The 27756-nt window shown below is 41.7% G+C and overlaps 3 protein-coding genes across 5 annotated transcripts in view; 1 reads left to right on the top strand and 2 right to left on the bottom strand.

Annotated features, from left to right (window-relative positions):
• mtmr4 (myotubularin related protein 4) overlaps positions 1-11704 on the bottom strand; it is a 93788-nt gene extending 82084 nt beyond the window's left edge. Inside the window, exon 1 of one of the 3 annotated variants that reach the window (XM_063203561.1) lies at positions 11607-11704. The gene's annotated coding sequence lies outside the window, so the exon portion shown is untranslated. Of the gene's footprint in view, positions 1-4348; positions 5572-11512; positions 11577-11606 lie in introns of those variants that run through there. The other 2 variants (XM_063203563.1, XM_063203560.1) reach the window with 2 other exon arrangements.
• A 3916-nt stretch (positions 11705-15620) lies between these two features.
• Positions 15621-24030, top strand: hpda (4-hydroxyphenylpyruvate dioxygenase a). The gene is made up of 14 exons (XM_063203557.1): positions 15621-15727; positions 16087-16113; positions 16262-16324; positions 17113-17217; positions 17376-17418; positions 17525-17607; positions 17926-18015; positions 18164-18270; positions 19464-19541; positions 19920-20082; positions 20766-20837; positions 21032-21154; positions 21457-21573; positions 22905-24030. Exons 1-14 carry the CDS (start codon positions 15725-15727, stop codon positions 23016-23018), a joined length of 1188 nt encoding a protein of 395 aa, XP_063059627.1. The 5' UTR covers positions 15621-15724; the 3' UTR covers positions 23019-24030.
• Positions 23320-27756, bottom strand: part of LOC134452893 (E3 ubiquitin-protein ligase RNF43) — a 118365-nt gene continuing 113928 nt past the window's right edge. The window contains exon 9 of the mRNA XM_063203556.1: positions 23320-27641. Within this exon, the coding sequence (XP_063059626.1) occupies positions 27616-27641 (26 nt within the window). The 3' untranslated portion in view covers positions 23320-27615. The remainder of the gene's footprint in view (positions 27642-27756) is intronic.

Here is a 27756-nt window from a genome sequence, read left to right as displayed (position 1 = left end):
TACGACACATTCAGGTATTTACTGAATTTTTGAGGGGTTTCATCACATCATGTGTCATATGAAACAGCACATGATACCCCGTCCAATCATGATTGTCACGTGTCTCTCTATTAGCCTACCGGTCAACTCCCCATATCACCTTGACTGACAAATTGTTCACGCGAAACCCTGCTGGTGATTTTGTTTGAGCAATTACTCAACTTGCACATTTGTGACTGACATTCATGTGATGAAACAACGCCCCTGGTAATCAGGAGAAACGAAACAGAAACGACCTAGAGAAGTTGACTTTTTGATTTCACCTATATTTTAAGGCATGGCTAAAAAGCTATTTTGTTTTTACGGTTTCCTACTATGTGGTATGCTATGTACAAAACCCCTCAGCGTAAGGGCCGCCTGTGCCATTTAAATCTATTCACTATTCTGAATGACTGTCTGAGAGAAAGTCATCTTGAGTAATCCTGCCTCTGCCAGTCAGTCAGAGAGCCTGATTACTTCAACTCCACTCCAGACGTCCAAGAGCGCAAGCCAATTGAAGTGTCCAAATTAAGCACCAATCTGAGTAATGGAGTAGCCTAGCCTACTATCTGGCATGGCGGCATAGCTGCCTGGGGCCAACGCTGGGGGATGGGCATGGGGCATGGGCAGGGGGTGTGACAGGACGTGACCTGTGTGGATCCAGGCATGCCACCGCATGGGCATACTGTAAGAGTCACACTGTGGGCCACCACACTGTACCCTACTCCGACGCCAACCCCCCTCCACCCTGCACCCTGCACCCTCACCCTGCCCTCTTCTCCTCTCTTCTCTAAACACCTGCTGTGATCCTATTACAGGCTGAGCAGTGATTTACTGGCGAGAGAGACAGCATTAAACTTTCTCTTGGGCACCAAAGCCTTCCTAGGCAGGGAACGGGACGTAGACACGTAGGCACGCACACAGACAAACAAACACACACGTATACAAGTAAGCATGCCAGAGGAGGCCAGGATGAGGACAAATCATATGTTAAGTAATAGTCCTGGAAGCAGGAACTCCAACATATTATTGGGGGCGTTATATTGACAGGATCTGGGGCAGTGTTTCCCAAAGACCAAGTAGTTAGTGAAAATGCTATGCTTGTGCCCCCACTGACATGTACTGTAGTATGCATCTGCGGATATTGATCAATTTGTGTTTGGTTTTTATGCTGTGGTGCTGCGCCACAGATTGGTCTGGGAAACATTGTGGTGAGTCATAACTAGGGGTGAGCAATAAGACAAAAATGTCACATCACGATAACTTAACATCCTATAAAAAAATTTGATTTCAATTTTTTTTTAATCACGATCTACCATCGAAAAAAAAACAAAAACTAAAACAGGCATTTTAGGGCTACGCACTTTTCTGGAAAGATCTTAATGAATATACTTGCAATTTCACATGTGCAAATCTTGTTAATAAATTAAAATGTAAACACACTCATAACAATCTGATGAAGTGCCCTGTTGGAATAAATTCAGTAAAAAGAAGATAACACCACTAAGTAACTTAAACATCACTCTGCTAAAGTGAACACCCTCACTCCAAGTCGATCTACGATTTCTCCATTTGGGAAGATTTTCAATGATCTTCTACTCGATTTCATGATTCATGATTTAATATCGTCATATCCCAAACCCATAGTCATAATACCCCATCCTCCACAGTGGCAATTACTTCCATATGCATGTCTCTGCACAAGATGTGATTTGGAGCAAGATGACAGTGCCTTCATCTTGATGCTGACAAAAGAACAAGCAAGCAAGCAAGCAAGCAAGCAAGCAAGCACGCACGCACGCACGCACGCACGCGCACACGCACACGCACACGCACACACACACACGCAAACACACTGAAGATAGGAATCCTTGCCCGTCAGCATTCTCAAGTTTGTTTAATTCTTGTTCAAACTCGCCACACATACAGCTCTGCACACTGTACTACTTCTTCCTGTCTCACTGAGAGCAGGCCAATACATGTGACAGCGTGACAAAATGCTTTCAGTTCTGGCTGCAATTAAAGGGAATCTTTGTAGGAGAACTGCAGTCAATCAGATAATACTGTTAGAGGTACTCTCGACACTTGCAGTATATCGATTTTCAATAGTGTCCCAATTCCATCAATCACATAGTGGTGTATGTCTGCTGCTGCTGAGTTTTGCTTATGGAATGAATCCTAATGTGTAGTAAAGAAGAAGGATCACCGCACACTGGTGGACTTACAGTAGTTTTGCTGTTTTTTATTTAGGTAAGAACAGCAAAACTAAGTCCACCAGTGTGCGGTGATCTTTCTTTACTATGGATTACTGATGACTGCACTTCACCAGCACCTGGAACCTGGCTGTGCATAGGAGTTCCAGATCTTTGAAGAATCCTAATGTGTCTTTTAAACCCTGACCTTTCACTACCTCCACTCGCAGGCTGGCAATTGCGTCACAGGGAGAAGAATTTAGGCCAATGGCTGAAAAATGCACACCACTCCATTCTGTTTAATTTTCCATGCAACACACGCATGACTTCATAGTTTTTCCATTCAGGTCATATCCGACCTACGTAGACCGTGCGTCGTATCCACATGTCATGTGAATACCAAAACCAGGACAGTAGACAAAAATCCTGCACACGGTCCATTGAGCTTATATTTTAATGGCTCTCAAAGTTTTGGTAATTGAGACCTTCAGGTGAGACATGTACAAAACCAGGAAACATCTGACCAGGTAGCCACGTGTGAAATGCTTTCATTTCCACACTTTCATTTTGAGTGTTACTTTATTGCTATGCTATAGGAGCGGCCAGTCCAAGGCTACCGTGTCATCTTAAATCTGCAGGCTTTGTAAAATTTGACATTGTAATCATTAACATGGGTATAAAGGCCTTAATGTAGACCTTGTGACATTACTATCAATGGATTAGCACAGACAAGCAATAGTAGTAGGCTTGTAGTAGTACAAGTAGCAGCAGCAACAGTAGCAGTAGAAGGTCTTGCAGCAATAGTAGTAACAGCAACAGTCACAGGCCAGTGAGCTAAATAGCAATGTGGGATATGAATGATTTCTTCAAACCTAGATACTATGTACAGCAGCAATAGTAGTAGCAGCCAATTAAGCCAGTAAAGACAAATAGAAGTGCGAGTTGGGATTTTTTCATCAAGCCAAGACACGGCATACCATCTTGTAACATCTACCATCAGCTTTTGAGGGGGCTGCTGTGTTGGGACTGGCGCGTTTTGTCCCTTGAGGAATGCTACAATCAGCTATGTAGTGATTCCACAGCTCCTGGCAGCATTGCTGAGGAAATGACCACTGTGCAACAATGAAACGACCCCCATATCCCTTGCTTCCGCTCCGGCCACAGGACGAGCACCGCAAGCCTGCTACACACGGCTGCACACAAGACCAGAGTTGTGGTCTCTCACTGCATTCACAAGAGCCACAGGGTCCCTTCCTCAGCTGCAGTGGGAGTGGTGGAGGAGGACACTGTAGCCAATGGCTTCACATGGACGCAGAGATGACATTTCTATTGCATGTCACGTTTTAGAACAAACTTACTACTTTTTAATACTTCAATACCACTGCTACTACTAACAGATTATTAACTTACCACCACCTCCATTACTACTATTCAGTTATTAATAATAATAATAATAACATTATTAATACCACCATGAAGTGTCATAAATTATGAGTGTGCTTTCAGAAGACAAAGAAAGCTTAAATGTACACGTTGGCAATAGCAACAGACATCACCAGCATCCAAAGGTTTGAGTCAAATGCTTTCTCCAGAATGTGCTCCTGGCCTCCGAGAGGCAGTCATGACATAAGGATAAGAAACTTGAGTAATTCCAAACACTTTAAGTCTGAGCCTAGCTGAACCATATTTGCCCAGATCACACACAGCACGTGCTAAGTTTCACAGCTAACTGCATGTCAAGTGACAGCTGAGGAGCCCAATTAGGTAAGGAGCGGAATCCTGAGTAAATGTAGCAAAGACGACATGCCAGTAAAAACAACTTTATAACTGACATTAGCAGCCATTAAACAGCCTATGAATTACAAAATGTGAACAAAGTAGTTGCAAGTCTGACAAGAAATTCCCCTTCAGCTGGCTTGTGTGTTTTGCTAGGCTATCTGCCTATGCTGAAACCTCCCCACAGTTCCTCTATGCACTGGCTGAGTCGGACAGACACACCCCCCTCTCCTAACAAGTTGCACTGGCTGAATGGGAGAGAGATCGAGCCTGCTAGCATTTTACCCTGCCACTACTGAATCGCTAAGCTACTCCGCTTCCCTGTCTGCCTAAACTCAGGGTGAGCAGCTGAGAATTCTTACCGAGCTTGAGAGTTGTGAGGCAGACGGCAGTGTTTGCCGTGAAGGCTTAGGTACCTCTTGATAAAGTTAGTCCAGGCAATGGAAAAATAAAAAATGAAAGACTCTCAGTGTCTTTTCCCCCTGCTGGGAGGAGAAAGAGGACTTGCCATTTGCTACCAAAGTGGCCACTCACTCCTCCCCTGCCCTCTCCTATTAAAATCAAGGCAGTGACGTCTTTCATTCGCTCTTTCGTTCGCTTTCCTTCTTTCCCTCCTCTCTCATGCACTCCCACACATGCTCTCGTTCTCTCTTTCACTCACGCTCACGCTCACACGCACACACACACACACGCACACGCACACACACACGCACACACTTCCTTCCACACGCTTGTACTTGCTCCCCGTGGACACATAACAAGCAGCCTTAATTTCCAGAATCATGAACTTTACCATAGTTTGAGCAACAGCAACCTACCGACCAAGTACTCTTCAGAAACACACAGAGCATGCAGCCGACAACACATGTATACCACTGAATCAAATAAGCCTGCCACACTGCATATGCAACATTGCAGGAATGCATGACATTTTAGAGTTTTCTAATAAGCATAACGATACGAATAAGAATAATGATGTCCTATGTGAATTGTTCAACCTTAACCTACGCAATCCCATCACTGGTCAGCTTTGGGCTAATTGTCCATCAGAGCTGGAAGGGGCTGGCGCAAACCCTGCAATCAACTGGTCACAATACTCATCACTAATAACTGCCACCTCTATATTGCACAACCCTAGACAGGTGATGTGAATGAATGACCCAATCTGTAAAAAACTTTTTAAGAATGCATAGAAGGATTAAATGCGTTATAGCCCTTGGAGGCTTTCATTTTCTGAGTTTTATCAAGTCGTAGCAGGTTGAATGGCACTTCTGTTTTCTGTTGATTTCTGTTCTTTACGGCCCATTTCCAAGCTGAAGGCCAACAAAGAGGAAATGAACTGTGTGGTAGTGGTGTTGCTTTAAGTTGTGCTGGGATAAAACACACATAGCTGACATTCCTCCTTCACCTCCTTCTGTAGTGCCAGGCAGGTCCGTGCTTGCTAGACCTCATTTGACTCCTCACTACACATGACACACCCACTGCAAACTGTTTAGAGAAAATAAATCTCCCAACACAACCATCGCTTCTTTGACAGTTGGCCTGGTTTCATCTTTTTGAGCACCTCGGTGCAGAATGGTGCTGCAGGGCGGTCAGTGCACCACAATAGGTCAGGAGCGGAGTCCTGGCTGCATAGACATGTGGTAGGCTAATCAGCCCACATACAATCTTTCTTATCATTGATTTCATGGCAGAACAACATTTTGACAGAGAGGTCTTTTCCAGATTTGGAATCTGAAGAAGACCTTACGGCCAAAGCATTCCTCGATAGATTTAATGTTACGAAAGGACTTCATGCGTACATCTGTCAATAAGAATATGAATCTTTACATTACATTAAGTGTAACTTACACTTCGCTGATGCTTTCATCTAGTGTTGCACCGATACCATTTTTTAGCCCCGATACCGATACCTGATTGTGCAGTATCGGCCGATACCGATACCATACCGATACTACTCTGTTTGAAATTTAAATACAGTATACAGTATATATGAAAAGTTATATAGGCTACTACTTGGATGTAACATCATTGCTATTATGGCTTTGTCAGGCTGCTGCCTACTCCAGTAGAACTTTTTATACTTTTAAATACCTATGATATAAAATAACTAAGATCAAGGCTCCGTTTAACTGTCATACTAGCATCTGTAAATGGTATCGGTGCCCTATTTGTTGGTATCGGCCGATACCGATACCACCATTTTAGTGCAGTATCGGGGCCCCGGCCGATACTGGTATCGGTATCGGTGCAACACTACTTTCATCCAAAGCGACTTAGTTATTTACATGGTAATGGTTACAGTCCCTGGAGCAATGTGGGGTTAGTAGCCTTGCTCAAGGGGACTTCAGCCATGGATGTAGGTGTAGGGAGAGGTAAGGGTGGGATTCGAACCCGCAACCCTCTGATCTTAAGATGACCGTCCCAACCGTTAGGCCATGGCTGACCTAAATCAGCCTCCGTCCTTCACATTAACTGGGGATGGGCACCAGTTTTTCCATCATAACTACATGATGTACACGTCTATGGTTGGCTGACTGAATTATACGTACAGTGCTCTTAGATTTGCTTCCCTCACATCATGCAGTGTAGCATAATCCTGCATTAGCCATGTCATAACGTGACAAAAGAGCTCCTTTGTGTTAAAGTGCATTTCCACTTCAAAGCACCTCAGACCCAATGTAACAGGAGGTCTTAAGGCTCTGGCAGAGTTCCCTCTTCTTAGCTCTTTTCATGGTGTGATGTGATCTGGCCAAGGGAAAGATTTGAGAAGAGAAGGAACCAAGGTGTTATGTACAATACCATAAACAAAGTCAAAAAGTCCCTTGTGTAAAGATGCGGTTTCACTTGTGAAGGAGTGATGGGCTCTGAAACACCACGAATTGATCAACTGGTATACTGAGTAACAAGGTTACTTCTAGATCTGCATGTTTCTATAGAGATCTTTGCCAGGGAGGCTTTGTAAACAACAGATTACACTGGCAACATCAATACATCTGAATCAGCAGTAAGCATTCCTGAGAAAGCCACAAAAACACATTTTTCCGCATAAATTTAGGCTAAGGCCTAATGCTTAAACAGCCTTCACTTCTGGGGAGGAAAATATGATAAATATATGACACCAGGCCAACAACCAACAACATTATCTAACCTGACATGGCTTAGACAAACTATTTGCGACGTTGGCCAACAGATTTTTTCCATTATGTTCTGAATCTCAGTCTGCTCAGAAATCAGACAGTGACATCACCTTATCTTCAGGTAAATTTAATCACCTGAAATCAGTACCATAATCCTCTATCCACTTTTATCTAGGTCAGTAATCGTCTCAAATTGCACCTGTTCTCAAAAAGGCAGAACCACATAAAAGGTAAAAATCACACTGCTGTTTTTTTCAATAGCTGGTGGTGAAGTAAAAAGCCCCATAGAAAACCACACACATGGGTCATGGGGTTTATTCTGCACTAATGTGACAGTGACGAGGGGGAGAAAGCAGAAGTCTGTGAGTTATGGAGCGAAGCACAAACACACGCACACACGCACACACACACACACACACACACACAGAGACACCCTCTCACAAATGCTGAGGGTAGGGGGCAGGTCAAACGATTTGGACTGGATTCTCACTTCATTTTTCTCAAGAAGGCTTTGGTTTTGGCCCGTGTTTCACTTCTGGAATTTCTACCACAGCAGAATTCTCCAGCAAGGAAAACAGACAGACGAGCGTCAATCTGACCGGCAGCTATAGATTTCTCACCAGGAGCACATCTTCTGTAGAAACCGGACCTATTTGAATGTCCAACGATGTACAGGTTGCATAGTCTTATGCATAAAAAGCTTTATCATCATCTGTACGATAAGAACAATAATAGCAATATAATTCGCCTTATGTCCAAAGACCCATGATTTCCAAGACTTGTTTTATCTATGTAGATATGGGTCTATACGAAATCTCAGTCACCACATACAGTGTTTCCCATACATTGAGGAAACTATGGCGGCCCGCCATAGTTTACGAAAATGTAAAAAAAAAAAAAAAAAAAAAAAAAAAAAAAAAAATTACTTTTTTTTTTTTTTAACGATATCCGTTTTTGTTAAAAACGATTTGAATTACGATTTTGAATTTCCTTCGCATTTTCCTCCTGGAGTAAATACATCCTATAGACTCTGTATTGGTTAGATAAGTAGTCCCACGGTAACACAGAATGAGGGGAAAGCATTAGGAAGTGACCGTAAGGGTATTACAGTTGATTCATGTGTGCACACGTGTAACATCGGGTGAGTAACAGAACATGTGCGCAACGATGCGTTATGACACGCCGATATGCGAGGATCTTCGTCCAAATCGCTAGTCGCATGCATCATCGCTAACTGCGTTTACATCGCGTGCCGCGTGTAAGGGAAATGTTAGTTGTTGACATGTATGGAATTCACTTCAATTTGTGCTGTTTCTTGCTTCAGTTGTGGACAAAACGATTGGCCAAACTCACAATAGAAAGCCTTTGCTGTGCTACTGTCCCAGAGAGCTGAAAAAAAAAACCTTCATAGAAGAAGTCACACTTAACAGGGGTGTTAACCAATCCAATTAGTTCTCTCATTGCTCTCTCTCTCTCTCTCTCTCTCTCTGTCTCTCTCTCTCTCTCATATAGTAGCCTACTATTTACCCATAACAAATGGTGAATTTCTGAGCCCTTTTTAATTTGTAGCCTATACCACTGAAGGCATGATAATGCTTCATCATATTTTAGAAATAGGGCCTATGTGCCTTTTATATACCAAATGTTTATCATTTTGAAATTGTTTCAGTTGTTTATGACTTGTGTATGACTGAAATTATCTCTGCATACTATCAGTGCTGCATTGCTTTGTAAAGATAGGCTATTCAACACACTTTAAAAACACACTGAAAAGATACGGCCATAGTAGCCTACTGAAAACATTTTGTTCATAATAATGGTGATTAATAAATGGTGGTCTTAAATTTTCATACTGACATCCTTGAATTTGACTTGGTAGATCACGGCAGACCATCAACTTCAAAAGTAGATCTTGGTTAAAAAAAGGTTGGGCACCCCTGCTATAGAGAGAACCACAAGTGCTTGATAGACAGGGATCAAAAGCCTAGTCAAGTTGTTGTAGTTTACTTGGGTTTGGGAGCAATATAAAAAACCTTCAGAGAAGGGACAGTTGGGATGAGTTTACTAACACTCCCTAGGCTTTGTTTTACAGTTGTAATGAGTTTGGTGACAGACCTTCATTGACACAGCAGAGGAGACATCGGGCTGCATATAGAAATTAATGTGTAATGAATGTGAATATAGACATAAATGTGTAATATGTTGTTCAGCCCTTTTAATGGGAGGAATTTGGAAAAAACTGGCCCTGTGACCAGCACCCCTCATGTAGAATGTGTACGCCTACAGATATGTGTGGGGGAAAAGGCATAGCCTACCCTCTAAGACCCTTTTTGTCTATGCGTTAACAATTTCACAGTGCTCTTAAATTCTTATCTCTGCTCCTATTTTGTTTTATTATTGTTTCCCAGACCCCTGCATGAGGGACGAATGAAACTGTGTTGTAAACAGAAATTATTCACTGTACTGCATTTTTTGACAATGACAATGTACTACTATTATACAAGTCATGGGTAAAATCTTATGTAGCCTTATTTCTCAAAATATAAATGGCTGAAATATAGGCCCAGGCCTACAGTTTCTCCATGCGCCAATGTCATACTGTAGTCATTGTTTTGCCGTTTTGCATTTACGCTGCAAGAATACACCCCCCCCGGACAAAATAAACCCCGGCTGCCCCCATAGTTTCCAAAATTTCTGTGGGAAACACTGACATACCATTCTGTGTCAAAGTGCAGATGATGAGGCGATATCACAAACTAAAAAGCACTCTTTGCTTGATAATGATGCTGTAAAACAATCAGGCTAGCCAATCATTAGCAAAATACTATTCAACAATAATGACTGAATGCTTAGAGATGACACCAGCAGTCGGATAAGTGTGGGAAACTACAGACTACAAGCATCGTACCATTTTCATTAAATGCATTTTCAAATATCATACAAAACAATTGCACAATAACTTGACACATGGTAACAACAACAAAATTATTTGACTTTGAGTTAAGAAAAGTTGGGATTTTTCCCCAGAATTTCAGAACATCCACCACATAACTTCAGCAAACAAAAATCAGCATGCACTTTACAACTATACTATCTATACCCTATTAATAACTTGAAGCAATCAGTCTTTTGGACTAGGCTACCACCAGAGAAAATATACAACTAGTGGCATTAGTAATCTCCCATCACTGTAACTGGCAAAGGGCTGCCCTGACATCACAAGCTAGCTAATCCACAAGATGAGTCAGCTCCCTGGGGATGCTCTTCACTATGTGGCCTGCACGTTTAAAATGAGTACTTTGTCAGTACTACACCGTAGATGAATGGTAGATGCTGTTCGAAACGTGTCACTGTCCACGGGCGACAACTGGGTCAACACACGTTACCTGGCAGCTACACCTGTATAAGGACATACAAACAGCACAGGCATAGTTCTAGCCTCTGTGTTCTTGACAAACGTCATGCCGGTATTTTAAGTGCAGTCGGACCTGTAACATGATTTTCGTCTATCAATTAGACATTCCACCCAAATCATTGTTGCACAACAGGTTGCGCTGCTTAGATTGACAAGTTGCAAAACGTACAGTAAGCCTAATTTAATTTCACGTGCACTGCACAGTACTGTTATTCCGCTCTGCACGTGGTGACAGTCGCGTAAACAAAGCAAAACAAATAGCCCCATCATCTAGTCTGGTTGTAGTAAATTACAAAACTACACTTCTGCACAAAAATACATGCATCTTTTGGGTAAAATATGTCGATATTCAGACCACAGCCCATGCTAGATATGTCAAACAAAATAGCGCTCCCTTTGACACATGACACTCCCTTTCTAGCTGTACCTTTCTATTGTGGTTCTATGCACAACAGAGAACACATGTCGACAATCACATTCACGTGTTTATCACGATCTAAAGCAATGGCATTTAGTCATTCATTTCACATTCCGCTCCCAAAGCATGTGTGATTAACGTGACAGAGCTCGTAACACGCGCTAAATTGAGACTGAGAGATCACGAGTAAAGTAGAACTGACTTAAATAGCCATTTTGCTAATTTGAGTATCTTGCGGATAACGCTGGACATAGCGGTATGTTAAACAGCACTTGGTCGGGGTCGGGGACTGGTAAGGGGGCAAAAATGAATTTGACACAATATTTAGTTGCTTCACTTCGTTATTACCACTTTAATAACACAGTGGTCAAAAGGGGCTCTGATACAAGACAGGTCCATCTTGTTGAAAGCGAATGGTGTGCTAAATCCGACTTCTCTACTGGACAATGCTAGGCAGCTAAACTAGCCATCTTTCAATAGCGGTATGCTCGAATGCAGAACCCTCGCGCGCGCTGTCAAATAGCAAAACCCATGAAAACCACGCGTCTCTTACCACTCTAATGTTATCCTCTAGCAAGGTTCGTCTGATAAATGTGTGTAACTACGTTGAGAAATTGTGTAAAATGGCACAGAATCGAGCTACTCACTCAGAAAGAATCAGCTGATACAACGGTGACTCAGTACATACACTCCACAACTTCCGCATTCACTTGCAATTACAACCTGCCTCGAAAACGAAACTTGCAATATTGGCCAATAGAAAATGTTTTTCATGTACCCCTGAAATCCTCTCTGCCAATGGCACTCGCGAATTCGTTTGTCAGAAAGGGCGGAACACGCCCACACCAAAGCCAATCCCTAACCGGTGTGGAGGGAGAGCCCTTTGGCTTTGCTGTGCTCGCTCTCTCGCACACTCTGAGATTTGTAAAATTATACATAATATAAATATAAAGTCCTCAAATGTTAGAAATGAAAGGCCAGTTGATGTGTGTCAGTAATGCGCGAGCTGTGTTTTATTCTACAATATAAGGGAAAGGGACCGTGTTGTGTCTACTCTGTGTCTCGTGGTCAGTTTAGTGCTGCCAGCTCGTGACTAATCCTTGGAACGTCTAGGAAACGAATTGGTTACGTGAAATGTAACAATCTTATTGAAAACGGTTATTGTGTAGCGTCGTTGCTGTCTTTCCTCACTAAATAGCTCCTCTAGTTTATACCGCCCGTGATCAATCGCCTATTTTCAACAAACGCATGAACGCAGTCAAACTATTGGCAAGTTCCCACAGCCAATAGAAAATCACAGCGCGGCACAATCTGATCACATGGCCCACCCACCCACACTGCATGGAGGCAGTCGTCGCATGCAGGGACGTCTTCGGCTCTATTCTTTCACCCGCCCTTTCACTTAAACTAATGTTAAGATTGTTTACCATTTGCTGCTTTAAATAACCCGTTTTCAAGTCTGTAAATTATGGTACATAGAGGTGCTGTGTTGTCTTGAAAATGTAAAATTGTAATTGTGTAGAGATCTCCATCTTAATATACTTTTAAAAAGTAGTGTTAACTACCAAGTGCGGCGTACATGGCCTTAAATGTCAGTGAAGGCTAGAAGAGAACTTTCTGTTGACAGTGTTGTGTTGCCAGTAGGCTACTATTTTTGGTCTACAGCCTTCCTGGCAATAATCACTTTTATCTGACCTCAAATGCTCTTGTCTGTATGTAATGCATAGGTGAGTAGTATTTCTAGTCTGTCAACAAGCTCAACCTTTGACTTTTCATTGGAGCCCTGAGCAATGTTGCCAGATTGGGCAGTTAGGGTGACCGTCTGCAGGTAGAAAAGGGTTGGGGGGAGGTTTAAAGTATCCAGGTGGTTTTAGAGGGCTTTCTTGGGCTGGGAATCATCAGTCCCATCTGGCAATCCTGGCCCTGATGGATTACAGGTCACTGTCAGAATGGATAATAAACAAGTTTCCATATTTGATGCCTGCCAACTAGTGAGAAAGTCTAGTGAAAACTACCATATTATTGCAAAATAATGCAGTGTTACTGAAGAATTAGTGCACTGAATGTGCTGTTTGGGCAAATCTGCAAAACACAGTTTTTATGTAAGAGGTAGAGGTAGAGAGAATAATAAATACATTTGCTCAGAGATGTAAGGTATTGTAAGTGAAAAGTTTACTTAGGCAGCATGAAGCATGCAACCAGCGCTAGGCACAGGAGGAGTATGACAAACTAGGGAATCCAAAACATCGGCGCCATTGCCTTCAAAAATGACCTCGTGTTGAAACACACAGGTTGCATTTTGTTCAAAGCAGGTCAAGGTTACACCTACTGCCTTCAATAGCCTTAATAGTTTCAGGTCTGGGTGTGTGTGTGTGTACACTCAAGAGTGGGCAGAGTAGCAGTGCTGCACCACCCTCTAGTGGTAGAACACAGGTAGTGGTCATGTTATGACACTGAAGAGAGCACAGTGTGCTGTGGAAATACTATGTAGCTCTGACAACCATTGGCGCTGATGCAGAGATGTACAGTATTAAGTATAAGCAGTACTGTTACAGATGTATTTACAGCCCTAGTAGTATGATGTTACAAATGAGGGAGCAGCAGCAGCTATGTAATATCTGTATTACTGGTGGTGTTATTACATTCATAACAGTATTGCCCGACAAAGACCAAGTGCAGTAACTACGGCAATATTGCAACTTTAGAAAAATGCCTTCAAAGCCTTGGTTATTAGGTTGAGTATTGTTGCAGTTATTGCAAATTGGACATGGCAATATCTCTAAAATGGGACACATTTGGACCATAAGGCTTTGTCACAAAATAAAGGAGGTGTAATGAAGACCATTTTCAATCTGAACTCAATTTGGACAATATATATAGTTACTGCACAGAAAAAAAGGAAAAAAACGGAAGCGCTGCGTGGATCCAGATCTTTTGACACGGGTGCTCTAACAGTGTGTGGATAAAGTTGACATCAAAAAAATGAAGAGCAGGAAACTGTGGCACTCCGTTTTCTTATTTTTTAATAGTACATGGCAAATAGACTGTCTATAGATAGTCTATTTGCCTTGTACTATTAAAAATTAAGAAAACGGAGTGCCACAGTTTCCTGCTCTTCATTTTTTTGATATATAGTTACTGCACTTTGCCTTAGCAGGGCAGTGTGCACTTCTTCTCTGATGACCCTGTGGGATTCTGACAGTGGTAGTTAATCATGTGGCCACTAAAATTATTTCTTTTGTTCCATGTTATAGTCACAGGCTTCCTGGTATTCTTTGCAGACCACTAAATGTAAACGTCCAAGTCGTCAAACTTAAAAATACAACGTCTAAAAGCAAACAGAATCAAATGTGCAAGATCCTTTTTGAGGTTTGTGGCTGGAACAATCAAGTATTTGAATTGCTGCGGCCTGTGTCATGAGGACTAGTGTGAAAACAATGGCGATGGTAGCTATGCAGAGTTGCATTTCACCATTTGTGATCCCCAGTCTTTTTCAATGGATACTTGGCCTTGGCTTTTCTCTGGAGCATGCACAGTGACTTTTGACACTCCTGGGACTTTTTTGACCCTTTACACTTTTTGTGTGCTGTACCCCTCCGCCATGGCACATGTGATGAACCACTCTTTACTTCTCATCACCAACCTCAGGTGTGTGTGTGTGTGTGTGTGTGTGTGTGTGTGTGTGTGTGTGTGTGTGTGTGTGTGTGTGTGTGTGTGTGTGTGTGTCTGTCTGTCTGTCTGTCTGTCTGTCTGTCTGTCTGTCTGTCTGTCTGTCTGTCTGTCTGTCTGTCTGTCTGTCTGTCTGTGTCTGTGTGTGTGAGAGAGACAAATGGTTATTCATTGGCATTCTGTATAAATAGATCAGCTGAGCTAAATCAAATGTATGATGTTATGTTTACAGTTGCCATTTTCTCAGTTTCTAAGTGCTTGCCTAGGGCTCCAAATTGAACCGGCCCTGGATCCAGGAGTGGTCCCTGGAATTCAACTGAAATGGACTGGAGTACCTGACCTCCACAAATGCCCTAGCACCACCACCAGCACCACCACCACCCGGATCCACTGGGCTGTTATTTTCCTGCAGAGAAAAAGGCGACCTTAGCCCAGGCAACCAAATAAGGAAATCAAACTGAATCAATATGCTAGCTAGCAGACAACAACATGAGGGTAAACATGAGAACAGGCAGATGGGCCAGTGGCATCAGGTACACCTCTGGAGAGAGGCCCTGTTCTGTCGAGACGGGCTGCTCATCAGACTATCTACCAATAGTCTGTTGAGGAGTAAGGAATTTCTAGAGGTTCTTCTAGAATTTTACTGGAACACTCTACAGCTCCTATAGACGTCTGTGTTAAAAATCTCGCAAAGACATTATGACATCATAATGAGAACTCAAAATTTGGGCAAAATTCTAATCACATATTTGTGATGGTACTCCTCAAAGGGTTAACATATCCCAAAGCCACACTCTAACTCCTGTCAACTCCTAACCCCTGGGGGAGCTGCTGTAGTAGCATTCTAACGGCTTGGTAACACAATTTGATGTGTAGGTCAAATCGACACGGCACCACCATTAAGCAGGCCGGCAGGGGGGTGTTGTGTGGGGTGGAGCAGAGGACAGAGGGGTGTTGACCCGAGGGCCAATCACCAAGGGCCCCCTCGGCCACTACTTATCTGTGGAGCCATGGTCCCCTCCGCTGCCCGCTCTGGATCACTCCGCTCCCTCTCCTTCTCAGTCGACACAGGTGGTCATCCATTGCAGCCGACATCATGGTGAGTAGCATCCAACCCAGCCCAGGCAGTATAGCATCCCTCCCAGACCCCAAAGAGCCTGCAGAGGGCCACAAAAGCATATTTTTGGACTATGTGTATTGCTAGTCTAAAATGTAAAGAAATGAGAGAACTGTTTCTGCATAATAAGAAGATGATGTGCAATGGGGTATTGTTATCTGGCAATTCAAACACCATTTGACTACTAGCATAAAGCATGGAAATGCCTTAATTATTCCTCGTTCTAAGTACGTAGATGATGAGCAATGGAGCATCAGTATCTGAATTCAAATGCTATTTGTGATGACAATGGAAATGTTTTGTTGTGATAATTCTTTAAAATATTTTGTTTCTCCCTGTAGACTTCCTACACTGACAAGGGAGAAAAGGTACATTATTTTCAATCAATCCTCAAATGCACCTGTTATACACATCTAAATATTTAATACACTGGTAACTTCATTGTACTTGTGTAATGCAATTACCAATGGAACTTAATTGCAAATATTTGTTATTCACTATTATTCACCACTGTAGCACCAGAGAGGTCGCTTTGTGAGATTTCATCATGTGACCTTCTGGGTGGGCAATGCCAAACAGGTAATATTGCATGCTGACATTTCCTTAATCTATAATGGCCATAAAATGTCAGTGGTATTGCGATCATTGTCTGTTTTCCCAATCTATTTCCTATGTTTTTTTATTTGCATTTTAATTGTTTATTTGTAATCACTATCTTGTAAAAGAGATCTGACTTCACCTGAATGTAATAATAGACAAGTAGACTGTTATTTAAAGATAAAATGAATCTCCATGACTATATCATTATTTCGATATAGGTATAGTACTCTGGCAGGTTTAGCATTTTGTTTATTCATTTTACTGTAAGACAATGTAACCCAGTCATCCTCAGAGTGCGGTGAGGTCATTGTTTTACATCCTACGTGCTGTACGTGTTGTCTGGTGGCAAGTAGAGGGGGATGTGTTGACACTGAAATTGCGAAATTGTTGTGTTAGCTATCTGATGCAAGACTGTTTGAAACATTGGCATACGCCCAATGTGTTCGAAGGAAAAGGGTACAAGCGCCGCCTTATCAAATCTATACATGTTATACACATTTTTTAAAAGAAAAACTAAATATGCACACCCATTTTCTTGTGTATCCTCATAATGCATACCGTTCTAAACGCTGTCCTAGTTGTTGAGAAGGCTCTACTACCATAGTGCTACACTACTATGACTTTACAGAGATTTTAGTCACACATTGCAAACTTTGGTCAATGGCATGTTGTTGACAGCACATAAATAACAGGGGCCCGTGTCTTATGAGTTTAAAGAAGCAAATCAGTGAGATGCAATCAAAACCCCTTTCCTATTGTTTTCTCAGGCTGCCACCTACTACTGTGACAAGATGGGCTTTGAGCCAATGGCATACAAAGGGCTGGAGACTGGCTGCCGAGAGGTGGTGTCCCATGTCATCAAGCAGGATAAGGTGTGTTCCTCTCCTCTCTCCGCACAGTACCATAGCCCTGAACATCACGCCAGCCACACCTGCGCACACTCAAAACGCATTGTTTGCTCAAGGCTCATTGAAAGAAACAAAAGTTGAAAGTGTTTTCCTTCCCTCTTCTCCTTTTTCTGACCCTACAGATAATATTTGCCTTTGAGTCTCCACTAAATCCTGGGAATGAGGGTTGGTTTGTGTGTGTTCTTAGTGTGTTTACTGTCTTGAGATCATTTTGTTCACTACGGCGGTTGAAAAAAATATCTCCATGTACAATCATTTTTCTTATCCTCAGTAATGGGTGAGCACTTGATGAAGCACGGTGATGGGGTGAAAGACATTGCCTTCCAGGTGGAGGACTGTGACTTCTTAGTTAAGGTAGACATTTCTTCTTAGGATGTCTTTGCTTTGAATAGTTACATTAATGCAAATTGAGTAACATTACAATAGCTACAATAATAGCCTTGAATAGGTGGACTGCTATACCAAGCCCCAAAGGCTGTGTTGTTCACCAAATCATTCTGATAAAAAAAATCTAATTCTAATACTAATTCGCTCTTTCAACATTGAATAGTTGGACCTCTGAACTGAGTCTTTAAAACAATGCTTGTTCACTAAATCATCCTGATTAAAATGTAAAAAAATTGGCATTGTTGTGGTGTGTTTGCAACTAATTTGCTCTTTCAATATTTGCAGACAGCTCAGGAGAGAGGCGGCATTGTTGTAAAAGCACCATGGGTGGAGCAGGACACTCACGGAAAAGTCAAATACGCCATTGTTCAAACGGTTAGCCACTTGATCGAATGCACCACTCTGCAAATCAGTAGAGACGGGCATTGCATTTCACATAAAGTTACATACATTTTTTTTGTCATGATTGACTTTTGAATGTACAGTAATTCTGATCACTTGTCTGCCTTTGGTTTGTGTTTAGTATGGAGACACAACACATACATTCATTGAATACCTGACTCCCTACAAAGGCCTCTTCCTGCCAGGCTACAAAGACCCCCTCTTCCGCGACCCTCTGCTCCCAAAATTGTGAGTACATACATCAAAGGGATGGGTAAGCCTTGACACCCACATCAATTCAAACTGAGTAAGGGCCAAAGGACTTGTTGTAGGCAAAAGATGGGCGGGCTTAAATGCTGTCTTTAAAACCCCTCCGCATGCAGCAGAATAGTAACACAGCCAATCACCACAACGGATAGAATGACATATAGGATGCACCTTACAATGATTCGTCAGCTAGTCTTTAGGGACATAAATTTTAAAAGCCCAATGACCTGTCACCAGACCTCCCCTGCAGTGAATCGTATTTGTTGCTGCTAGTGGCGTCTAGATTTATAGGCTTAGGGGTGGAGGGATTTAATGAATGAGCCTACCTACCATCACACACTAACCTGACTCTCACCAGCTGGTATGTTTCTCCTTTGTCTTTACATACCATCTGAGTATCCCCCACAACTGACACGCTTTCAAATTAGGCTCCTTATCGAACATCCTTGATTGGACAAACAATCTGTCCATCATCTTTTCTGACGGGACACTTTGGCCACACACATTGAACTCAACTCATGAGAATGACAGGTGGAAGAAGAGCCATAACGCTATAAGCCATAACACTATTTCTATGGAAAATCCTTCTCCTGATTGGCTCATTCGTTCAGAAATGGTTCTGACTTTCACAAGCCTCAGATGATTGCGTGATGAAACCAGAACGCCCTCGCGTGTAGTTTGGCAAAATGCAGCCAGATGGCGTAAGTTAGGCCCACAGAACTACAAGTGCCAAAACTGGAGGGCTACCGTCATGGTGTATTTTACCTGACATCACCTTCACATACTCACACATTTCATGATTCCCTTCCCAAAAGGGTCAGGTAGCATAGTGTGAATGTATGTGTGGTAAAACCTACCATGAAGGGGATGATTCAAGTGAAATGAGGGTATAATACATAGACAAAAAATAGTCCTCTTAACCTGGGTGAATAGGTTGGGGGTGGAACAAGACGAGACACTTTTCCCCCCCAAGGGCACTCAGTTTATTAATCCATATCCGTCCATGGTAAAACACAGACACACTACTGACCCAGTGCTCCGCCATCATCTACAAATATAAAGTTTACCGATAGATATGATTCAATGGTTAATGATTACAAGGTAAACTTAGAGAGCTGCGGTGTAAGGGGCTTTGATTCTGCTATTGACTTTTCTCTTCCTCTTCATGTGTGCAGGCCACCGGGCGGCCTCGGTTTTATTGATCACATCGTGGGAAACCAGCCAGATGATGCAATGGTACCTGTATCAGACTGGTGAGTATTACTCTGACTCACTGTCTTCACTGTAAAAAGGGAAGCTTAAACCCAGATTTAGGTTTTGAGTAAGCCTCATTGTTTTTTATATTGGTTTCAGTTAAAAATGCATGTAATTCATATGAATAAATAATCGGATGCATGTTATGAGTAAATTATGCAATGCATGTTCTGAATAAATAAAGTGTTCATAGGTTATAAACCTAGATGAATACATAAAAGCTGACCGATGGCTTGGATCAGCGCTTTTTGCAGAAAAAAATGTTCATAACTTATTCCCATCTTTTATCATGATGGCTGAAAAGACACACACCGTAAGTTTTTCCACACACTGCTTCATGTACGCTGCTTCTTGTCCAACTCTTGTACCAACTCTAGGTACCAGAAGTGCCTAATGTTTCACCGATTCTGGTCCATAGACGACAAGCAGATCCACACGCAGTACAGCTCTCTCAGGTCCATCGTGGTCACCAATTATGAAGAGACCATCAAGATGCCCATCAACGAGCCTGCCCCTGGCAAAAAGAAGTCACAAATTCAGGTTAGCTTTTATGCCCCTGCCCGCCAAAAGGTGCTGCTTTGGAGGTACAGTTCTCCAGTTGTACGGCCGTAAATGTCCGTCTGTGCATCTGTCTGCCCATCACAGATATTTTGTTTGCACAAAAACGGGTGAACAGGTTTTTTTTTTTTACCAAATCTCGTGTTCTAGTAATCAATAATACAGTAGGAACATGAACTGATACATTTTTGTGTGACCAACCCTTTAATAGGCCTATGGCCAACTTTTCAAGATGGACGATTTTGAACCTGACTGTGGAGGCATCGGAATTGGCAATTTGGCATTAAGTTCCACCCATTTTCTTTTTTGTGGATTCTACTGTAAAAGTTGTCTAGCACATCCATCCAAACAATAACTCATCAAGGGATGGACTTTAATTATCTTCAATAAATATACACGAATAGTTGAATAGATTTGACTTGCAGCATTTCACTATTTTCTCATCTGTCATCTCTATTATTAAACATTGTATACAGGCAATTATTTCTTGCATGCTGATGGCATTCAATGTTTCCACTCATTAACCATTTAGACGTATTAATTTAATTGCGTATTATTATGACTTGTAAAGCAATATGGGATTTCAATGTCAGCTGAGAACGCAGTGGCAAGTGTTTAAAGCCCGAGAGATTAAGTGCGTTTCATGAAGCCACTTGTTTCAACAGGAGTATGTGGACTACAACGGTGGCCCAGGGGTGCAACACATCGCCTTGAACTCATCCAACATCATACAAAGCGTACGTCTATAAGGCTCTCCTTAGGCCTACCTCTTCTCTCTGAGAAACAAAAAACATCCAAAAATCCTCCATGGAAATGAATGTGTTATGACAGAACAGTGACTGACATGTTGCCATCTTAACCGTTTCATAATTGCTCTTAAGGGGGTCTGTAAGATGAGATCAGCCATGTGTGTTTTGTGTTGTGGAGACAGATCGTGAACCTGAGGGCTCGGGGCATGGAGTTCCTGGCCGCGCCGGACACGTACTACGACAGCCTTCGGGAACAGCTGAAGACGGCGAAGATCAAAGTCAAGGAGGACCTAAACACACTGCAGGTGAGCGGAATGTACCATAAATGCATCCCTCATATAACAAGATCCTTATTGTTGAACTCTGGGATGCCAGGGTGGACATGTCCCCCACCCCTGCCAATCTACAAAAATCCTGAATAGTCCATCCCAACACACACACACTCTCACACACACACACACACACACCTGCACTTTTTACACAGAAAAAAGCCATGCCTCATATTGGAGTAATACCATGAGATTATAATCTTTTCTGAATGTGAATAATTGGAATTCTTTACATTGAGTTTTGTTTTGTTTTGTTGTTGTTGTTTTTTTGTGTGTAGGAGTTGAAGATCTTAGTGGATTTTGATGACAAGGGCTACCTGCTTCAGATATTCACCAAACCTGTGCAGGACAGACCCACTCTCTTCCTGGAGGTCATCCAGAGACACAACCACTTTGTAAGTATCTCTGGTCCAAAAACATAGAACACATAATTGAAGAAGCTTGTCTTAAGTCACTATATTTCAAAAGTATCATACCATTATACACGTTTTATGTTATACGTTTCTAGTGGGGAAACATAGAGGACATATACAATACAATATACAACATGTATTTATATAGCGCAGTCTCACAACTATGAAGTTGACTCAAAGTGCTTTCAAATACAGTTTGTACATACTGTACATACACACATACAGATTCACACACCAGCTCTGGAGGCTGACTTAAGAACCTTGTTTCACTCACTGGTATATTGCAAAAAGTACCATTAAGATATTATTTACTATATAGTGTTATTACTAATTATTAAATATATTTAGTTATTACTATTTATTAGATATTCACAGAGATACACCCTTCTCAGTCCCAGGGATTGTAAATGGGCAAAAGGTGCGGTAGCCTTTAGCGATCATCACTCATCAGTCTCCATCAGTAAAAATTTAACTGCGTTTAAAGTGCTACACTGACACGCAGAGGTCTCTAAAGCACCAAAACCAATTACCTCTCTGGCAATCAATCAGTTTATCCTCTTAGTAGTCAACCCTAGGCAACAGAGGAGCACGCATTCCAGAACATCATAAAAAGAAGGATGGAAAATGAGAGAGAGAGAGAGACAGAGAGAGAGAGACAGAGAGAGAGAGACAGAGAGAGAGAGACAGAGAGAGAGCGAGAACAAGAACATCATAAAGAGGAGAGAGAGAGAGAGAGAGAGAGAGAGAGAGAGAGAGAGAAAGAGAGAAAGAGAGAGAGAGAGAGAGAGAGAGAGAGAGAGAGAGAGAGAGAGAGAGAGAGAGAGAGAGAGAGAGAGAGAGAGCGAGAGAAGAGAACACATGCTCATCTTCATATAGACTGAGCAGCCATGCCACTGGCGTTTTTGACATGAGGTGCTTATTACCTGCCCGGACAGGCCCTGTTGCCTCTAGTTAAGGGGGACACTTCTAGGCTGTGTGAAGAATGAGCAGGAAGTGCCTGAAAGAGGAAATTTCAGAGACAACCACAACAAAGGATCTGTTTTCCCCAAAGATCAGGAGAGTCTCCACATTTTAAAGGGGGGACCACTTAAAAATGAACCAAATTAGAGAGTGAGCCATCCAATACAAGATTTTTGTGTCCAACGTTTTTGGAGAATTGTAGATGCGGTGAAAAACCACAACAGAGAACATCTCCAATGATCTATAGCCGTCATATTTTTCAACACTGTGTGTTCTAGTAATGCTTGCTGGATGTTTTTTTTTAAATTTTGTGGTAGTAATATTAACATTTACAATTTTCTCACTTCCTCCAGGGCTTTGGAGCAGGAAATTTCAAATCCCTGTTTGAGGCCATTGAGAAAGATCAGGACGCCCGAGGCAATCTCACAGTCCTTACGCCACAGGGAGGCACCAAGAAGTTCTCCTGAACCACCTAAACTCTCTCTCTCTCACACACACACACACAAACGTACCGTACACACACAATTCTCATCATACTCAAGTATTTACCCCGCAGTACTGAGGGGAAATTCAGGCATTTACTCTTAATAGTTTTCCTCCATTCTGTGGATATGGCTTACAAAGGTCAAATGCCTCTGCTAAATTTTGTTGCTTGTGTATGAAATTTAAACATGGCATTCCTCTGCACAGTTGCTGAAGTGCAGTGCTAGCAAACACAAGAGGTCTTTATTAATAAAAACAGGGAAAATTATATTTGCACAATGTTTGCTTAGCTCCTACACTGATTTTTTTTTTTTTTTTAATTGAGCCTCGACCACAGGGTCTTCATCAGGAAAGAATAATATAATTTCAAAATAAAAGACGTTCATGATTAATAAAACCACTGCTCCATGTAACATAAGTTCGGTTCAGGGGAAAATGTGTCATGGTTTACATGTGGTTACAACTAAAGTGTCTGTGTTAATGTTTTGTCTTGGATAGTGATACAGACTGCGGTTGACCTCTGAACGTGATGAGACAAAATGTTCAGAACAGTCTCCTCTCCACAGTGACAAAAACAAAGATTGGCATGGCCATCACTGCTCTGGCATAAGATCAGACAAGTTGGCAACATTAATGAGTAACTTTTCAAATGAACCTGGTGCCCAGTGCTGTCCGTATGACATTGAACCCCCCTACTTTTGCACAACTGTGATTTTAGTTACTTTTAAACTTTTTGAAAAGGGGCAAATTCAATAAAAGACAACGCTCAAGTTATTTCAAAATAATTTATTTGCATATAATTGGAATGAAGCAAAGTTGATACATCTATGATGGCACCTGTAAGTTTCATAAAGATTTCATTCCAAAGATGAGGAAAACATTGCGTTTTCTCAGACCTGGACAAAATGGATAAATATATTAGTAAATAAATATATTAGTGACATATTACCATACTGAAATGTTCTATTATATATAAAATACAACACTTTATCTTAATTCTGTTTTTGTCTTTCTCTTTTTTATGCAAAGTATCGAAAATATACTGGCAGTTCCCTCCATGTTTTAAAGGGACTGTGCTATATTAGAAAACAAGGCAGTTTCAGCTCATTCTGTTTCAAAATGAAAAATAAAACAGAACAAAAACATTAAAACAACAAACAAAAATGACAGAAAACTAAAAATCACCCTAAATGTTCAGTGACATTTCATGGATTTAAGTGAACTTTCATTGTAATGGCAGCTACATAGTGCTTTGTTTGCTTTTGAGCTCTTCACTTTGATTTTTTTCTTTTTTTATCCAACAAGCCAAAGTGCGGTTTGTGTTTGTCGTGTTAAGACAGAGGTCATCATCAAAAAAGAAAAAAAAGGAAAATAAAAATACTACAGAGAGATGATCTAGAAATTCACAGACATTGGGGAAGTGGACATACACCGTTTCTGACATGTATTATTTGCATACATCTACAAGGCACGGTTTAATGGTAAGAGCACTAAATGGTATAATGTCAATATTACAACATTTTCAAATTGTATGGCTGCAAGACACTTTACATTACAGAATATAACATTCTAGTTTCTAGAAAAGCGGTCTAATGCTTTTCTCACATGCAACACCTTGTTTTCTTTGGTACAATGTTTTAAAAAGTGTTGATTAGGTTCAATGAACAGCTTCCCCTCTGACATTCCTGCTTAGAGTGATTTAAGCATTGTTTGTTAAGAGCTGAATGGAAATCAGTGTGGGCCAACTCAGCGTTCAGATCAATGGTAACATGAACACCCCATTGCATGTGCATACACTACACACACTGAAGCTCACCAGATGAGAAGGGATATACGGTAGCATTTCAAACACAGAATGCTGAATAAATTCACAAATAAAGACATTGATGTTGGTTTGGGATGGACCTCATTAGTAAGGAAATGTAAGTGCTGTATTTGTTTCTCTACAGACACTGGAAGCCAGTCTGAGATACTGTATAGACCTGCATCTCTGTTCACATTCTAGCAGTCTTGGTGTGCAAGGGTCTTAAATAAAATAAAAAATTGATTAACCTATGAATGGGACTAGACACAAAACACAGTACCCAATAGACATTTTGCTGTAGCAACATTTCCAGTGTGTTTTATTGTAGTTTCTATTCAAACTTATTTTGAAATGTAAGGAATAAAATCTAATTTTCGAGTGGGACTTGACACCGCTCCTCAATCCAAGTCAAAGCCTGCCTGGTGCTTGACACTAAATCCTTGACCAGACTTTTATTATTATTATTATTATTATTATTATTATTAATTTCATTTGGCAAGTTCAAAGCCTTCCAAGCTTTAGAATGGTGTGGTATCCGATCAAGTTTACACCCATAGGCTGAGTGGCAATGGCTTTCCTCCAATGGATATGACATCTGTGAAAACACTACAAAATATAAGACATGGCAAAAATGACCTCCCATCTGCCCCCCTTAACAGAGAGATCAGAACAATTACAATGATGATGACGATGGTGATGAAGACAACAAAAAAGGCACGTTTGGCAAGCTTGTATGCTGGTGTATGTATGTAGTAAATGAAGACGGGAAACAGGTTTGTAAGTAGCTTCAAGGGCCACAAGGCTATTGGCTTAAGTAGACAGCCAGTGGCCAAAGCAAGGCATGATGGGACTGATCAGCAAAGTCAATATGAGCACTGTGCTGTTCGCTATTGTCTTAAGTGACACTGTACAGCCAACCACAGCCCTCTGAATGGGATCAGAGAAGAAAAAAAAAGAAAAATAAATGACCAGAGGATGACTAGCTTTTTTCATGTTTTCAGGCCCTCCCACATTTTTTTCAGTCAATTGTTTTCGACATGAGCACAAAATTACAGGGCAAAAAAACACAAACAAAAAGAAAACAAAAAAATGTGTGATAAAAACAGCTGCCTTTCTCGAATTAACTCGCTCAAGACCCAGACTTAAGTGACCTCTGCTCTAACAATGCTAAAAATACCAAAAGGGCGAGAGAAAACAGAAAGACTCTCTTCTTCTCTCACACAAACTATTCTCTTTGTCTGTCTGTTCCTCTATTATCTGTGTGAAAGCACAGCCAGAGTGTAGGTTCAAAGTACCATTGAAGTACCTGTAGGCGATGGGGCATATTTTGTGACTTCTGATCTGAGGTAGGCTGGAGACAGACAGACATGTAAAAAAAACTGAATATGGGCAGGACGAGCACCTTTGAGTCATACATCACAAGGATGACATGGCTGCCGTGGACCACAGTCATGCATTGGGAGGGTTCAGAGCAGGTGAAAGGGGTGACTATCAGAGCCCTGAGGTCACTGACAACTGGTGCGTTCTAGTACGGTGCAACTGCAGAACTCAATGGTGGGAAAAACTATTATCTTTTGAAGGAATCTGATATAATATGGAAGGCACACAAACAAACACGCATATACACATATGCTTGCATACAGATATGGATGGAAACACACGCACACACACACACACACACACACACACACACACACACACGCACGCACACACAGGCATGCATGCACACAAGCACACACACATACACACGACAAGAATTGTGTTCCCTTCAAAATGATGACAGGTTTTCCTATCTGAACTACACTGACAGACCTGTGACTAACTTCTCCAGGTCCTGGACTAAGACAGAGGCAGCTGCCCAGCTGTGCACAGTTAAAGCAATAATGTAGGTATTAACCACACATAACTCATTATTTCTTCCTTCCAGTGATGCCTTACTCTTTATGGTTTATGGATATAATATGCTTTGGTGAAACAGGAGTTTAGGGCAGAGGAGAGGAGAGGAGAGGAGTGGAGAGGGGAGGAGAGGAGAGGAGATCGAGACAACATGGAGAGGAGACGAGACGGAGATGGAGAGGAGAGGAGATGTAGAGGAGAGGAGAGAAGAAGAGAGGTAAAGTCATTTACTGTGCATAATATCAACTGTGGCTAAGTCCCTTGGCAACGGGGTCATCCTGAGAGGTCACTGAAGAATTCTAGGACTTCTTGTTTGTAAATGCAGTGTGTAATCAATGCTTCCTGTACTTGACAAAACACAAAGGCACAAAAGCTAAAACAGAACAAAAACACTTGGGTTTTGTTTTCCCTCCCTCCCCTCTCCTCCTTGTTTTGATGAGATTTGAGAAGGTAGTTTCTCCAGCACCTTTTGAGCTCCTTGTTTGACACCGTCAGCGCATTTCAAGAAATGCTAAATGGCGAGCGGGAAAGCGGCTGACAGGATGAATAAAACGGCCCGTTTGACCTCATAGAGGTCTGCGGCTCATCCCATATACACTATGAAATTGCTGACAAAAACAACAGAACCCTTGTGATATATTTTTTTTACTTTCTCAGAGAGGCTGGCAAGACTTGAGTACCATTGCTAAGTTGTAAGAACGTTCAGATGCTGGGGAAAGAGGCACGTTCCTGGAGAGGGGTAGACGTGGTGTGGAATTATTTGGAAGATGTTTTGTTTTGTGAAAGGTGGCTGATGATGAGTTTTTAAATTTAGTCTATTAATTTGTCCATTTCCGGCTCTTGAGTAGCAGCGTGACGTTTTGGGGGATGCACCAGACTCCTCACACACCAGACTCCTCCTCTGATCCTGTCAGGGGACACAGGGAGAAAAGGCAGCCATTTTAATTTCAAGGCAGGGTGGACACTGAGCTGAGGTGCATTGAAAAGAGTGAAAGTTTTAGCTTTAGCTTTACCATGCCATA

This window comes from Engraulis encrasicolus, chromosome 7 (assembly GCF_034702125.1).
Source record: "Engraulis encrasicolus isolate BLACKSEA-1 chromosome 7, IST_EnEncr_1.0, whole genome shotgun sequence".
Classification (NCBI taxonomy): domain Eukaryota; kingdom Metazoa; phylum Chordata; class Actinopteri; order Clupeiformes; family Engraulidae; genus Engraulis; species Engraulis encrasicolus.
Note: the sequence above shows the minus strand (reverse complement) of the source record. Positions and strands in the feature narration are given on the sequence as shown.

What these genes read in the sequence shown, in the direction of transcription:
- hpda (XM_063203557.1), top strand. An exon ending in AATACGCCATTGTTCAAACG is followed by an intron (nt 18,016 to 18,163) that starts GTTAGCCACTTG and finishes GTTTGTGTTTAG; the next exon opens with TATGGAGACACAACACATAC. An exon ending in TCCAGAGACACAACCACTTT is followed by an intron (nt 21,574 to 22,904) that starts GTAAGTATCTCT and finishes CACTTCCTCCAG; the next exon opens with GGCTTTGGAGCAGGAAATTT.